Here is a 12,163-nt window from a genome sequence, read left to right as displayed (position 1 = left end):
GGATATGTAAGGCATTTTTTATTTTTAGAACATATCTTTTAATGCCAAAAGATAACAGCCACTATTTTCACTTAAATGCAATCCAAATACCACTGCAGACACGGCATACAAAGATCACCTACAGACAGTTAGGTACACAGGTCATAAGATGTGCCAGGTAATGTTTACCACTTTTCTCTTTCTTCTTTTTACAACTGGACTGACATAGCTTTTAACATTTACTCATTTTGGCAAATAATCATGCCATTAAACAAAGGCAAATGTACACATATACTGGAACAAAATTATTGGAACCTAAAATTTGCTCATTTCACAAACAGAAAAAAAGCTCATTCCCAAGTAGATTCAATCAAATTTGTCCAAAACAATTCCAATACCATGCGACCCAGATAGTCTACCTTTCTTTTTAAAAAAGTTACAGATGTTCTTCGATAAAAGGCACATTTGGCAGCTACTACAATTGTCATGCATCTGGCACATTTTTAATTTTTTTTTTCCCTTTCAACCTTTCAGCCACTAGAACATGATTTCACAATTGCTTGCTAGAAGTCAAAAAAGTGACTTGCCCATTACTTTGCTTGCATTATAATGCTGCAGTAGTTGGCCACTTAATGCACTATTTTTCATTAAAGGCAAAAGGGAAATTTGCTCACAGTTGGCAGAAAAATGCACTTAAAGGTGTTTTTCTTAATGGAAAATAAGGCATGAAATTTACAAACTAAGTTAAAAGTGTATTCGGCTTTACAGCTCTATTGGGCCACATGTTCCTTTCCCTGACAAATAGGAGCAAAAAAGATTTCAGCTGCATCATCTAGGTTTTGAAATGACAATTCTACAACTAAAAAGGATATTTAGGGGCAGGGGAGGCCCATAAGAAGCTGCCATCTTTTTTATAACATCTTAAAGAAAAAAAAAGTAAGTCTTTTTGAACAAGGCCCTCCTTGCTGACCGAAAAAGGCATCAGCATTCAGGAGAAAGCCAAGGAGGGACTTTTATATACCTCAGCCAAATGCACTGCTCACAGCAGCAAAGCATTAATGAATATTTTGTTTAACATTTTTAATTTTAAACATTTTCTTTTATAACTCCAAGATGGGCTCTTTCTAGTTGAGTTTAAATTGCAGCACTGCTAGAAATACCAGTAATAGAGGCTGCCTCTGTAAATTGCTATACTAGACTGAGACAACAGCCACAGAGATGAGAACTGATGCTTATACGCTTATAATGCACTGGCTTTGCCACACAGCCTGCTGTGATGCAAATTTGTTCAAGCACCTCTTCAGGCTCAGAAGAAAACTTCCCTGTATGTAACAAAGTAAAACCCTCTCCCAGAAGCACAATAACATACTACCTGCAATAGTGACATCGCTGAGGTTGAATGCAGCCCAACTGAACAGAGAAAGAAAATCAAATTTAAGATACGCATAAAAGGAAAACTAGTTAACTAAACATCCAGAAATACTAATCTAAATCCTGAAAGATCTAAATCCAGTGCGCTAGCATAAATACACTGCAGCTGAGACAGACCTCTTCCTCTCCAGCTTAACCAAGGCACATTAGGGAAGCAGACTAGCTTATACCAGAGATGGCTTCTTGAGGATGGAGCGCTCAAATGATTCCCCAGTACGGATCCCAAAGTAGAATAATGGTCTTCCTAAACAAACAGCGACAAGAAAACTTTGCCTGGGCTGCTGAATGCCACGACAACAACATGCAACTTGGGTCATCAGCTCGCAAGGTAACTGAGTGGTCATCCTGTAGGCTTGACTACAGCCAGACTGTGCCTGGCTTGCAATATTAGCAGTTCCCAAACACCTACGGGACTTTTCTAAGCTAACATGCAACTATGACATCCCCTGCGGAAAAAAACAAACCAACCCAGATTATGCTACACTGCTGCACTGAAGTAGAAACCTTGATGTGACACAGCAAAAAATGTGAAAGTATTGCACCTGTAGAGTTCTCCTGACCTCTGTAACCACGTAAGCACTTCATTTTCTACCCCTGCCCACATAAGGATACCTGTATCAGAAGTACTTTGCAATCATCTTGGCTCACTTTTAGCCATAGAAGACACTCTAGACTATTATAGCAATTCACCCAGCTAGCTGTCAGCCTCCACATAACCGTGTGTCATTGATCCAGGCCACTTTATCCTCTCAGGCCACACCAGATCATCCAGGGTCTTTCAACACGGAGCCAGACAGAATCATAGAAGTGATTCATTTTCCATATGAATTTTCCATGCAAAAGTATTGTCACTAATGCAAACGTGGTCCAAAAGAAAAGTTATTGCAGACTGAATAATTACTAACATAAATAAAGCTGTCATAAGACAAACCAGTGTCTTAGCAGTTGTGCTCAAAACTCCTATCCTAAATGCAACATGTTCGATTCTCACTCTCTCTTTCCTGTTTTGCAGCTGAGTCAGCCCCGTGACTTGGGCATTGTATATGACTGGACTCACTCTGCTGGATGCTAAAGGAAGTTTGAGCTAGGCTCTTGCACAGCAATCATTACCGTTTATCGCCTGAGTACCCCACCAGTAAAGAACTTCAATCCTTACGAAATTTGTGGATTAAGAGAATGAACACGAGTTCCTAGTCAGGCAATGTAACCTCTGGATCATTCCTTCTGCCTTGCTTGCCTTGACTACAAATTAGCACAGAACCAGAGCTAAAGATCAGAGAGTCTACATTCGAGGAGCTTTCTCTGGTAATCCACTGACAAGCTAACATAATAATTTCTATGACATTGCCAACAGTATGCCCATTGTAGGGTTAACATCCAAAGCACTGATAATCTAAACTCTGCTTCCTGTAGCTGAGAGTTTTTACAAAGTTCCCACGATGAATGTTCTCTTCTGAAACTGAGATTCAGAGATCTTAATTTTTTCTTCCTTTGTCAGAAGAACATTTCAAAATAAAGTTGTTAAAGATATCAAAGAAGGCATACAACTGACAAATTCTCACCATTTGGCTAGGGTGAAAGCTGCTGTTTATGTTGATGAAATCTGAACGCTTTCTGAAATGTAAAGACCACACTAAAGGACCAGGGTGCGTCGACCAATGGCATTGCAGAAAGTATTAGAAAAGGCAATTTCCATCATCATTCTACCAACCCCATCTCTAATAGCACAGCTTTCCAAGATGCTGAAATTATTGTTCTTCCAAAGAGGAAATGTGACAGAATTTTACTTTGACCCATGAGCCTTATTAACTGAAGATGAGATACTTCATGCTTGACAAACATACTGGAGATTATAGAGCTTCTTTTCTTCAATAACTGGCATGCATTATTTGTCACAGTATTGGCTACAGTCGAAGAGCAGTACACAGGTTTATGGATAATCCATGTCATGAAACTGATGCCAGTACATGTTCTGTCATGTGTACTTCAGACACAAAAAGGCTACTGTAAAGATTAATGTTAAGTTTGAGTTTCTCTAACAAATGGCACACATGAGGTCTGAGAAGTTTTATAACATACAATAATTCACTTCGGGAGTAACCCAGCTTCTCAATTATTACTGAATTATTACTTTGTTACACATGCCCAAACTGACTTGGCTTTAGACTCTTATAACTAAAATACATATGCTGAACTAGGAAAAATACGTACCACATCATGTGCTTTTATCCCCTTCAGTGTTTTAACTGAAAAACTGAATTGTACATTTGTCCATGTAATAATTTAACATATGTCAGCCAAACATATCTGTATCTTTATTTCAATTAAATTAAAAACAATCTGCAAGTATATTTATGCAACATTCACTATATACACATGATTTCTGCAACTGCAAGGCAATTCTATGTATGCTGATTAACCTATTGTTAGTAAAACATGACAATAGCTATGGAAGTTGGCCAGTGAGCGCTCCTTTTCACAAGTGACTGTTTTCATGGCATGGCTGAAGAAGAATAGCTACTAGCCATGAAATGGATTATCAGTAAACCTTAAAAAGAACGTGACATAACCTAGCAGAGATTAACAGTCTTCTAAATGTAGTAGTATATTTACTTCAGGTGATAGTGCTGTTTTTTTTTTTTTTTTTTTAATTTTGCTGTCATCTTAATGATGTAAGACTTTCATCTGCTCTATCTAAAGAAAGTAATAATTAGACATTATGCTTCCCGGCAAAAATTTATTTTGAACTGGCACCATAATATTTCAGAAAAAAAAAATAAAGTACCTCTTTGGTGAAGCCTAGGTACCCCCTACTACTCATTGTAACAACTTGTAAACAGGACCGCAATACAGTGCTATGCTTTAATTCTAACTCGGTTAGGTACCACAGATCTTCCTCACAGTCCTTCTCATAAATTTAGGAAAGTATTTTAAAGCAGGGAGTAAAGCAAAGGAAAAATAAGAAGGATATAAAGTTCCCTGTTTGAGATTTAAAAAAAGTGCATAATGTTTCCATTCCAAAAACTGTGCCACTGTACGGAACTGATGGATACCAGACTGTTTTCCCTCCTGTACTGGATATTAGAGCTCATTACACAAACACAGTCTATGCACATTGGCCAAAGTAGTCCCTCAATTCTGTTTTCTGGTACAATCAGTTGCCCGATTACTTTAGAACAATGTCCTGCATACAAAAAGAGGAACAGCAAGTTAACCGGTTTTTCCACTATATTGTCTGCTTTTGCACTTCCATTTCTGTACACTGCATTTCCAATCTATTGGAGAGTTTTTAGTGTTTGGCTTACATGTCCCAACTCCTTGGCACCACCAGGTTCAGTGCATCCATTGCCAGCAACAGACGTAGCACCAGGAAACTATGACTCCCAGCGCAAGGGACAGTTCAGGAGGAGTGGGCATTCTCCAGCAAAGGCGGTCCGTCTCGATGCATCGATGGGTGTGTGTGCTCCCTTTTGTAAGTTTTTGGAGGAAGCTTTGGGATATGTTGAGAAGTGCTTTGTCGTGGAGGAACGGGTGGTCCAGCAACAGAATGGAGGTCCACGTCTTGTGGTATCAAAGGTGGTGATGGAAGATGCCTCCGTGCTACATGTGGAGAAGGTGTCTGAGGGGGAGGGGGAGTAAACGGAGAGGGACTATTTGGGAAAAAGGTGTTACCAAGTTCACTCTTCCTCCCCAACGGTGGAGGCTGGAGGTGTAGTGGTGAGCTAGAGAAAACATCTGGAGTTCGCACAGGTTCTCGTGGTGGTAACACAGGAGGGCTTTCAGGGGGGTCAGAGATGCAGGTCCGGTCAGGCACTGAGTACCTTGGCGAATACACTTTAGAGGTTGGTTGTCTAGGAGGGATTGCTGGTGGGCTGTCAAGGTGTGCGGAAGTAATCTGAGGTACACAAACATTTCATTTAATAAACTTACAGAGTGGCAGCAAAGAATAGGACACTGTTGTGAAATGGGAGCACAGTCCCTGCCCTGCAGATTCCTCTATCCAGTTAAAGAGAAGACACAGCAAGCAAGCACAGAATGGAAGTGGGGAATAAGGAAGCAAAAGGGAGTGGTGGTGTCTGACAGAAGCATTTTCTCAGAGTGATGCAGACACAAAAGATGGAGAGACTGGATGTGCGGGGTATAGCAAGGATACATCAAAATGTGAGTTAACAGCCAGGGATGCAGGGAACAAAGATGCAGGGAGAGGAAAAAAGGCAAGGCAAAAAACAATCAGACCAATAGTTTCCATGCTGGTTCCAAATCTGCCCACTGACAGGAGTCTGGATATCCTCTACTGCCTCTACATAACAAGCACTTGGGATGGCTAAAACTACCAATTATTCCCCCAAAAGAATGAGGAGAAAGAGAGAGGCAGGTGATGCTAAACAGGGTAAAAAACTACATTCAGAAAATGGAATTCAGGAAGGCCGGCCGGGATTACTGACGTGAATGGCTCCCAAGCTGAGGCTGCAATGGCAAGGTAAATGGTTTTCACCATCCTATCATACTTATAGTGTTTTTGATTGTATTTTGATAAAAAAATAAAGAGATATGTTAAACTCTGCAAGTYGACAGCAGTCCGTAGCCCCAAAAAGGGCAATTGCTGAAGAGACATAGGCAAGTCCTCTTAAAGACAAAGACACACATGCTCTAAAGTAATTTTGAATCGGATTTTCAATCTACCCAACTCTCTAAAGTCATGGACCAACTCCTACTGAAATCAAGAGACATCTGATACTGTCTGCAACAAAGGCTGGAACAGTTCCCAAATGCCAGACAAATGCAACAGGAAAAAGCAGCAATGACACAGGCAGGAAGATGGACAAGACACACGATCACTGAACAGCACAGCATCAGGGTCAAATAGTCTAGGGAACCTTTTCAGGGGACTGAAGTGTGTACATCACCTGTCACTGTTGTTATTCTTCAGTTCTTGATAATCTGGGATGATTATCCCAGATGGAAACATCTGCCTTGAACTTCAAGTTCCCCTGGCCGTGCCAGGCTCTCAGCACGGCAGATTAGTAGACAAGAGGGTGAGACACGTTTCTAACCCTAAATTTAGGTTCCATCTGTTAATTTTCATTTGTTCGGGGATTAGGACATAATGAAGCAGAGTTGTGCAGGTTTGAAATAAATGCTTACTCTTTCACATGCAGTTCCTTAAAAATACAGATATTAACTTTAAGAGTTTCTTTTCTACTTTACACCCCTTCTGCTTCTCCCCTCCCCCCTTTTTTTTCTCTCTCTACTTACTTTTGATGGGGAGGATTCAGCTGGGGCAGACTCCGGTCTTCTTCGTGGAGGAACTGGAGGTGGAATAGGAGCTTCATCTGAACTTTTGGTAAAGTTTATGGATGATACGGAAGCAGATCCTAGTGAACATAAAAATATTATGATAATGGTGAACTTTTGCTCAGTTCAGCATATTTCCCCCCTACTCTGGCTAATAAAGCTGTCATGAAAGGCAACTTGCTTTTACTGAGGTAAATTAGTTGTTCATAAAAAAGTGTGAAAAATGAAGGTGTTAAAGAAAAACACCACCAAGCAGCCCTCTGCTTCCAGGTCCCAGAAACTGCCCTTCTGAGCTCCACTTGCCGCTGTGGCCATCAATTTCTGCACTTGCTAGACAATTCTCAAGATAAAAAACACACAAGTTTTTCTTGTATCATAAAAGCACTTAAACAATATTCTGAATCTGCAGTCAATGTGTCAATCTTAAAATGAAGAAATTCCTTTCTTTGAAAGCTTCTTTTCAAGTCCTAGAGCTAAGTCCACTACAAGTTACTGAAAGGACATCATAAAATATGTGCTTCTTTCTATGTTGGTGAAGAAAGAAAGAAAATAGGTATGGATTAGTCCTGATGGATTTAATGCAGAGAAATACTGATTTTAGTTTCTGCAGGAAGAAGGTCTATGTGCACTGAAACCAGTTAGGAAGGCAAGAGGGCAGAGTAAGGCACCAGAATAATCTTCATTTGTATTCTCATTCTTCACCACCAAACAGACATTCACCACATACTTGCTGCCAGCAGCAAATCTCACAAGTGTTGGCCTGGGACATATATAGGCAATAAACATATATATCAGCCTTCTGTTCCAACAGTTGCTCCGAAGATATTCAATACTCTCTATGCAAGATGCCTAATTACATTCAGTTTCGCCCTTAACCATAAAAACCTGTAATATAAATGTAATGAAATGCATTGATAGCTATTGCTGCTGCAAGGAGACAAAAGTAACAATTCCTTTGTCACTTTAGAAGGATAAATGTGTTCTACCATTTTAAGACCACAAAATCTAATACATAGATTCTTTGCAGACTATCTGTTAGCACCTACTTGCATGAAAAGGACTTGAAGGATCCGAGTCAAACACACTGCAGGCATCTGTAGTACTAGAAGTAGCAGAAGCAGGGGGTGGGGTCAAGGGTGTTCGTGGAGAGTTTGGTGCAGATGCTGTAGTTTCAGTTTCACTCTCTGGGATGCGGCTATAACTAATTTTCCTTGGCTCCTGTTGCAGCGGTGTAGGGTGTCGCATGGTACCTGGCCTTGGATTAGAGGGACGAACACCTGGGGACTTGAGAGGATAGCTGTACTTTTTGGGCTGGGGAAGAAAAAATAAAAGGAGAAAATACAACACAGTTAAGATCATATGAAATCAAACCACCACAAAATCAGCTGCATGTAGCTTTCTAGTTATGCAACTTGAGATTTACAACAACTTCTGCTACCTGTGAAAGACACATTTAAGCACCTTCTTGAAAGAAAAAAAATGGCTGAATACTAACAAATCTTGGTGGAGGCTTGACATTTCGTGGCTCTATTTCTAGTGACTTGTTGAACAAATAATCTGTAAATTCTGTCTCCGTGCTGTTTCCCATTGGATTCAAGTTTTCAAAAAATCTCTGAAATACAAGAAGGCAGAAAATTTGCATCAGTTAAGATTCTTCTGCATTGTCTGTTTCTATTGCAGAAATGATCTCAACTGTTCCACTGGGAATCCTAGAGCACACTGGAGTCAAAAGTGATGACAGATRTGCAAGTTGTTAATCTCATTTGTTGCCAGACCTCTGCTGGACACTGCTCCTGCTATGCTCAGCCTGAGGAACCAGGTGTGCAAGTATCCTAAATAATTGCTGCCTGCAAAAATCAAACCAGGTTAGCTCAAATGACCTTCAGAAGAAGCTGAAAAGAGTCCATCTTTACAATGACATTCGGGAGGACTGCTCTCAGAAAGCCTTCTGTCAAACCCTCAGGAAAATGAAAGACAAGAGAAAATCTTGCAGAATCTCTTAAAATAATCAGTGAAGAACTAGGCTCTTTGAGAGCATCTAGCTCAAAAGATGTGAAAATCTTGAGAGAGAGAGAGAGAGAGACAGAGCACGTGCATGTGAGAGTGTGTTTACATGAAGTGAACACACTACAGTTCAGGTAAATCTGGAAACAGATTATAAATGCAGTGTAACAGATGAGGAAAATGACAATTGAGATCACTTTAGGCCAGTAATAAATAAGAGTAACTGAATGAAATACAGTGAGAATCAGTGGCAGTTTCTGTTCTGTTAAACACTGACCAGTAAGACCTTCTATCTACCAACATGCCAACAGATGTAAAAAGAAATAAGCCAAACTGTGAGCCTTGATCTTTATGCCCTTTCTCACAATGAGGCTACAGAGATTTTTATGGCAGGCGTTCTGCTTATCTCTGTGCCAGTCTATCAGTTTACATGGTCTGTCAGCTGAAAGAATCACCACAGAAGTAGCTCAGTATGTGGAGACCCAAGGAAATAACGACACTTACTCTGATGTCAAATTCTACTCTTAAACAATATGGCTGGTTCTGATACTGCTGGATCTCTCCTGTTATTTCAGCTACCTTTCTTCTCTTGCTGAAGTTTATAAGTTCCTTCCCATGTCGCTTTAGAAATTCAGGGTTGCCTTCTTCTGTTTTCAAAATGTTAGTTAAGTAAATTCCTAAAGAGCACACAGAAGAGATTCAAAATATACAGCACAAAACAAGGAGGAAATCATATGGCTGGAATACAGAGAATTCTTCAAGAACTTAATTTGTGAATTTTAACTACTTAGAAAATTGCTCTGTTAGGATCAATAAGAAAATCACATCGTTTTCAAATAATGGCAATAATTTACATATTTTAATACAGCTTTTCCTGGGAGCTGCCTTTTTACATCAAAATTTCAAAGTCTATATAATTTTCTATTGTTTAAGAAGCTTACACCAGATGTGTATGCACTTAGCCATAACTAGTGTTTTCCAAGACAGGAGTTCACTGCACTGTGGAGTAGAGAGATCAAGTGCTTACTCTCACCTGTTCCATCCCAGTTCAGCTTTACTCCATTAGAGATGCCAGCTAAACTCAAAAACATTATTTTTTATACTCAGCATCAGACTGATGCAGAATAATGTGTCATCTGCCTATCACTCAGGTTTTATTCTTTTGTTCAAATCTCCACTCTTGGCTTCAAAATTAAGTCATGTGAAGAGTAGAGAGAAAAGAGTTCTCTGAAGTCCACAGATGATGTATCTGGAATTGTCAAGGCCCACTATGACTCTTCTAAGCATAGCTTGAGAGAAGAAACTAAAACTGTTCATGTGTGATCCTGCTAACCTCTGCTCATCTCTGAAGTAGGACAGAAGGTTTCTTAGTTGATCTTATCTTTCTTTGCAGAGCTCTGGAGTATTTCTTTCCCCAATCTGTAAAAGGCCAAAAAAGCCATCAACAGCATTTTCTTCCAGTTTTGGCCTGAAGCCTGTGTTGGACAACAGCAATGTATTGCTAGAATTGGAAGTGATCTGTAGCAAACATTTGAGTAGCTTGCTGAAGAACAGAAATGTCATTTGCTTAGCCTCACAATTTGCTAAAGGCCAGAAATTCCAAATTCAAAAGAATTGATAAGTCTCTGATGACCTGGAATGGGATTCTTTCTCCAACTCCATACAGATTTTTATTTTGTAGAATTCTTACAGGAGGTGGAGAGAAAAATTCCTTCTTTCTGTAGTAAAGACAGCAGTATTTTTAACGTGCTCACCTTTTATTTAAGGCATTGCAGGTATACTTATTTTTGCTGCAAGGAACATCTGCAATTAATAGTCAATTTAACATTTCTCTCAAGTACAAGCATATCAGTTTCCCTTATACAATCAGCCCCATTGCCAGTTTAAGCAAGCCAAAGACAATGCTGAAATTCAAAACTGAGAGTCTTGTTAAAGCTAACTTCTCACTACATATCTTTGTTTAGTATTTTAGCTCAATTCTTTCAAGATGCTTGTTCATGCTACAGCTCATTCAGAACCAAACCTACTTACCAAAAAAAGGCACACAAGGAGGATTAATGGACCTGAGTTTTGCCAAGTATTTCTTATAGTGATCCTCACTTAGTTCGTAAGCTTCTTCTAAAATCTTCTTCTGGCGACTTGGAATTTGCTAAGAAGAGATTAAACAGGTGAGCTGGAAAGACAGGGCCACGAAGTGACCCATCAACAAAATTTAGAGTAACAATCTCCAACTGATACTTAAGTCAGTGACCGTGAGAACAGTACCCTGCTATCTCAGGACCTTGCTACCTTTTTCTGCACTTTTTAAGTGAAGACTGATTTGCTTCTGAAACTAGGAAATTAACCCTGTATTGTATTACCGCCTAATTCATTCATCCATTGGGGATTCTGCTTTCCTTGTTTCATCGCAAAGAAAATGCTTCCTGAAAAGATAGGCTTTTAGAGCAGCTAAAGTGCAATGCATGACACCTCCATATCAAAAATGGAAAACATTTCACTGTACCTCAAATGTGTGATCCAACCTATATACTGCTGCAGAGTTCATAGCACTGACAATCTCAAGGACACCATTGAAGTTGTTTAGCTCTTGAAAAACTTGCAGGATCTCAATTATCCGGCTCACAACAATTACTCTTTCCTCTAGGTTTTCTGTTTCTACAATGCACCTAAATACACGACAGCATATATTTTTTTACTGAAGTGTTCAGAGTTTTGCAAAAGTAAAAATTAATTTGTAACACAAATATACAAAGTTTAGCTGGACAAAGTTTTAGAAATGTTTAGAATGTTTAGAATTAAGTCCTCTTCTAAGAACAAAAATAATAAAAAGCTGAGACTGTTAAGGCAATATTTTCTCAGGGACCAGTCATACCATCAATAGGAATTCTCTCAAAATAGAATTTTTCAGAGTATATTTCTGATGCCCAGGAATATAATTGGTGCAGATTTAGGAAAGTCACTTACTTTTCAAACCACAAAGTGAGGTTAGTTGTATGCCTTATCATTTTGAGAAGGTTAGGAGAATTAATTTCTTTATCTTCCTTTGTCCATACACTTCCAACTAGTTCAGATGGCTGCACAGCTCTAGAAAATTATATACATTTATTAAAATGTGTAATTAGAAGTATGAAAGATGATACTGTTTTTCCAAAAAGTCTTAATTTCCAGGGAACTTGAAATTAATATTCGGAAATAAAAAGGTATCACTGCTCTCCTATGATCTTAGGCTCACCCCATGACTTCAGTGACTGGTATTCCTATGCTTTTTTTTTAGACTGTAAATATTTGTTAGTTTACATCATTCTTAACCATCTCTGTTCATCTAAATGAAGAACGATGTCCAAATCTCATTCATCTTAATAAAATACGATCTTCCAGTGCCTGAATAATCTCTCACAGACATCTGGTCAGATCTGACATGATCTGTAATTTGCTTCACAAACTAGGATATGAA

The 12,163-nt window shown here is 39.2% G+C and overlaps 1 protein-coding gene across 1 annotated transcript in view; it reads right to left on the bottom strand.

The window, feature by feature from the left end:
* Positions 1-12,163, bottom strand: part of SOS1 (SOS Ras/Rac guanine nucleotide exchange factor 1) — a 52,410-nt gene continuing 40,247 nt past the window's right edge. The window contains exons 16-23 of the mRNA XM_085311096.1: positions 11,674-11,793; positions 11,213-11,375; positions 10,741-10,858; positions 9,214-9,386; positions 8,201-8,317; positions 7,752-8,016; positions 6,667-6,785; positions 1-5,305 (exon numbers count right to left, since the gene is read on the bottom strand). Coding sequence (XP_085167222.1) covers positions 4,811-5,305; positions 6,667-6,785; positions 7,752-8,016; positions 8,201-8,317; positions 9,214-9,386; positions 10,741-10,858; positions 11,213-11,375; positions 11,674-11,793 — 1,570 coding nt within the window. The 3' untranslated portion in view covers positions 1-4,810. The remainder of the gene's footprint in view (positions 5,306-6,666; positions 6,786-7,751; positions 8,017-8,200; positions 8,318-9,213; positions 9,387-10,740; positions 10,859-11,212; positions 11,376-11,673; positions 11,794-12,163) is intronic.

This window comes from Rhea americana, unplaced genomic scaffold (genome assembly GCF_003343005.1).
Source record: "Rhea americana isolate MKP2758 unplaced genomic scaffold, rheAme1 scaffold_109, whole genome shotgun sequence".
Taxonomy (NCBI): Eukaryota; Metazoa; Chordata; class Aves; order Rheiformes; family Rheidae; genus Rhea; species Rhea americana.
This window is presented reverse-complemented; position numbering and strand designations above follow the sequence as displayed.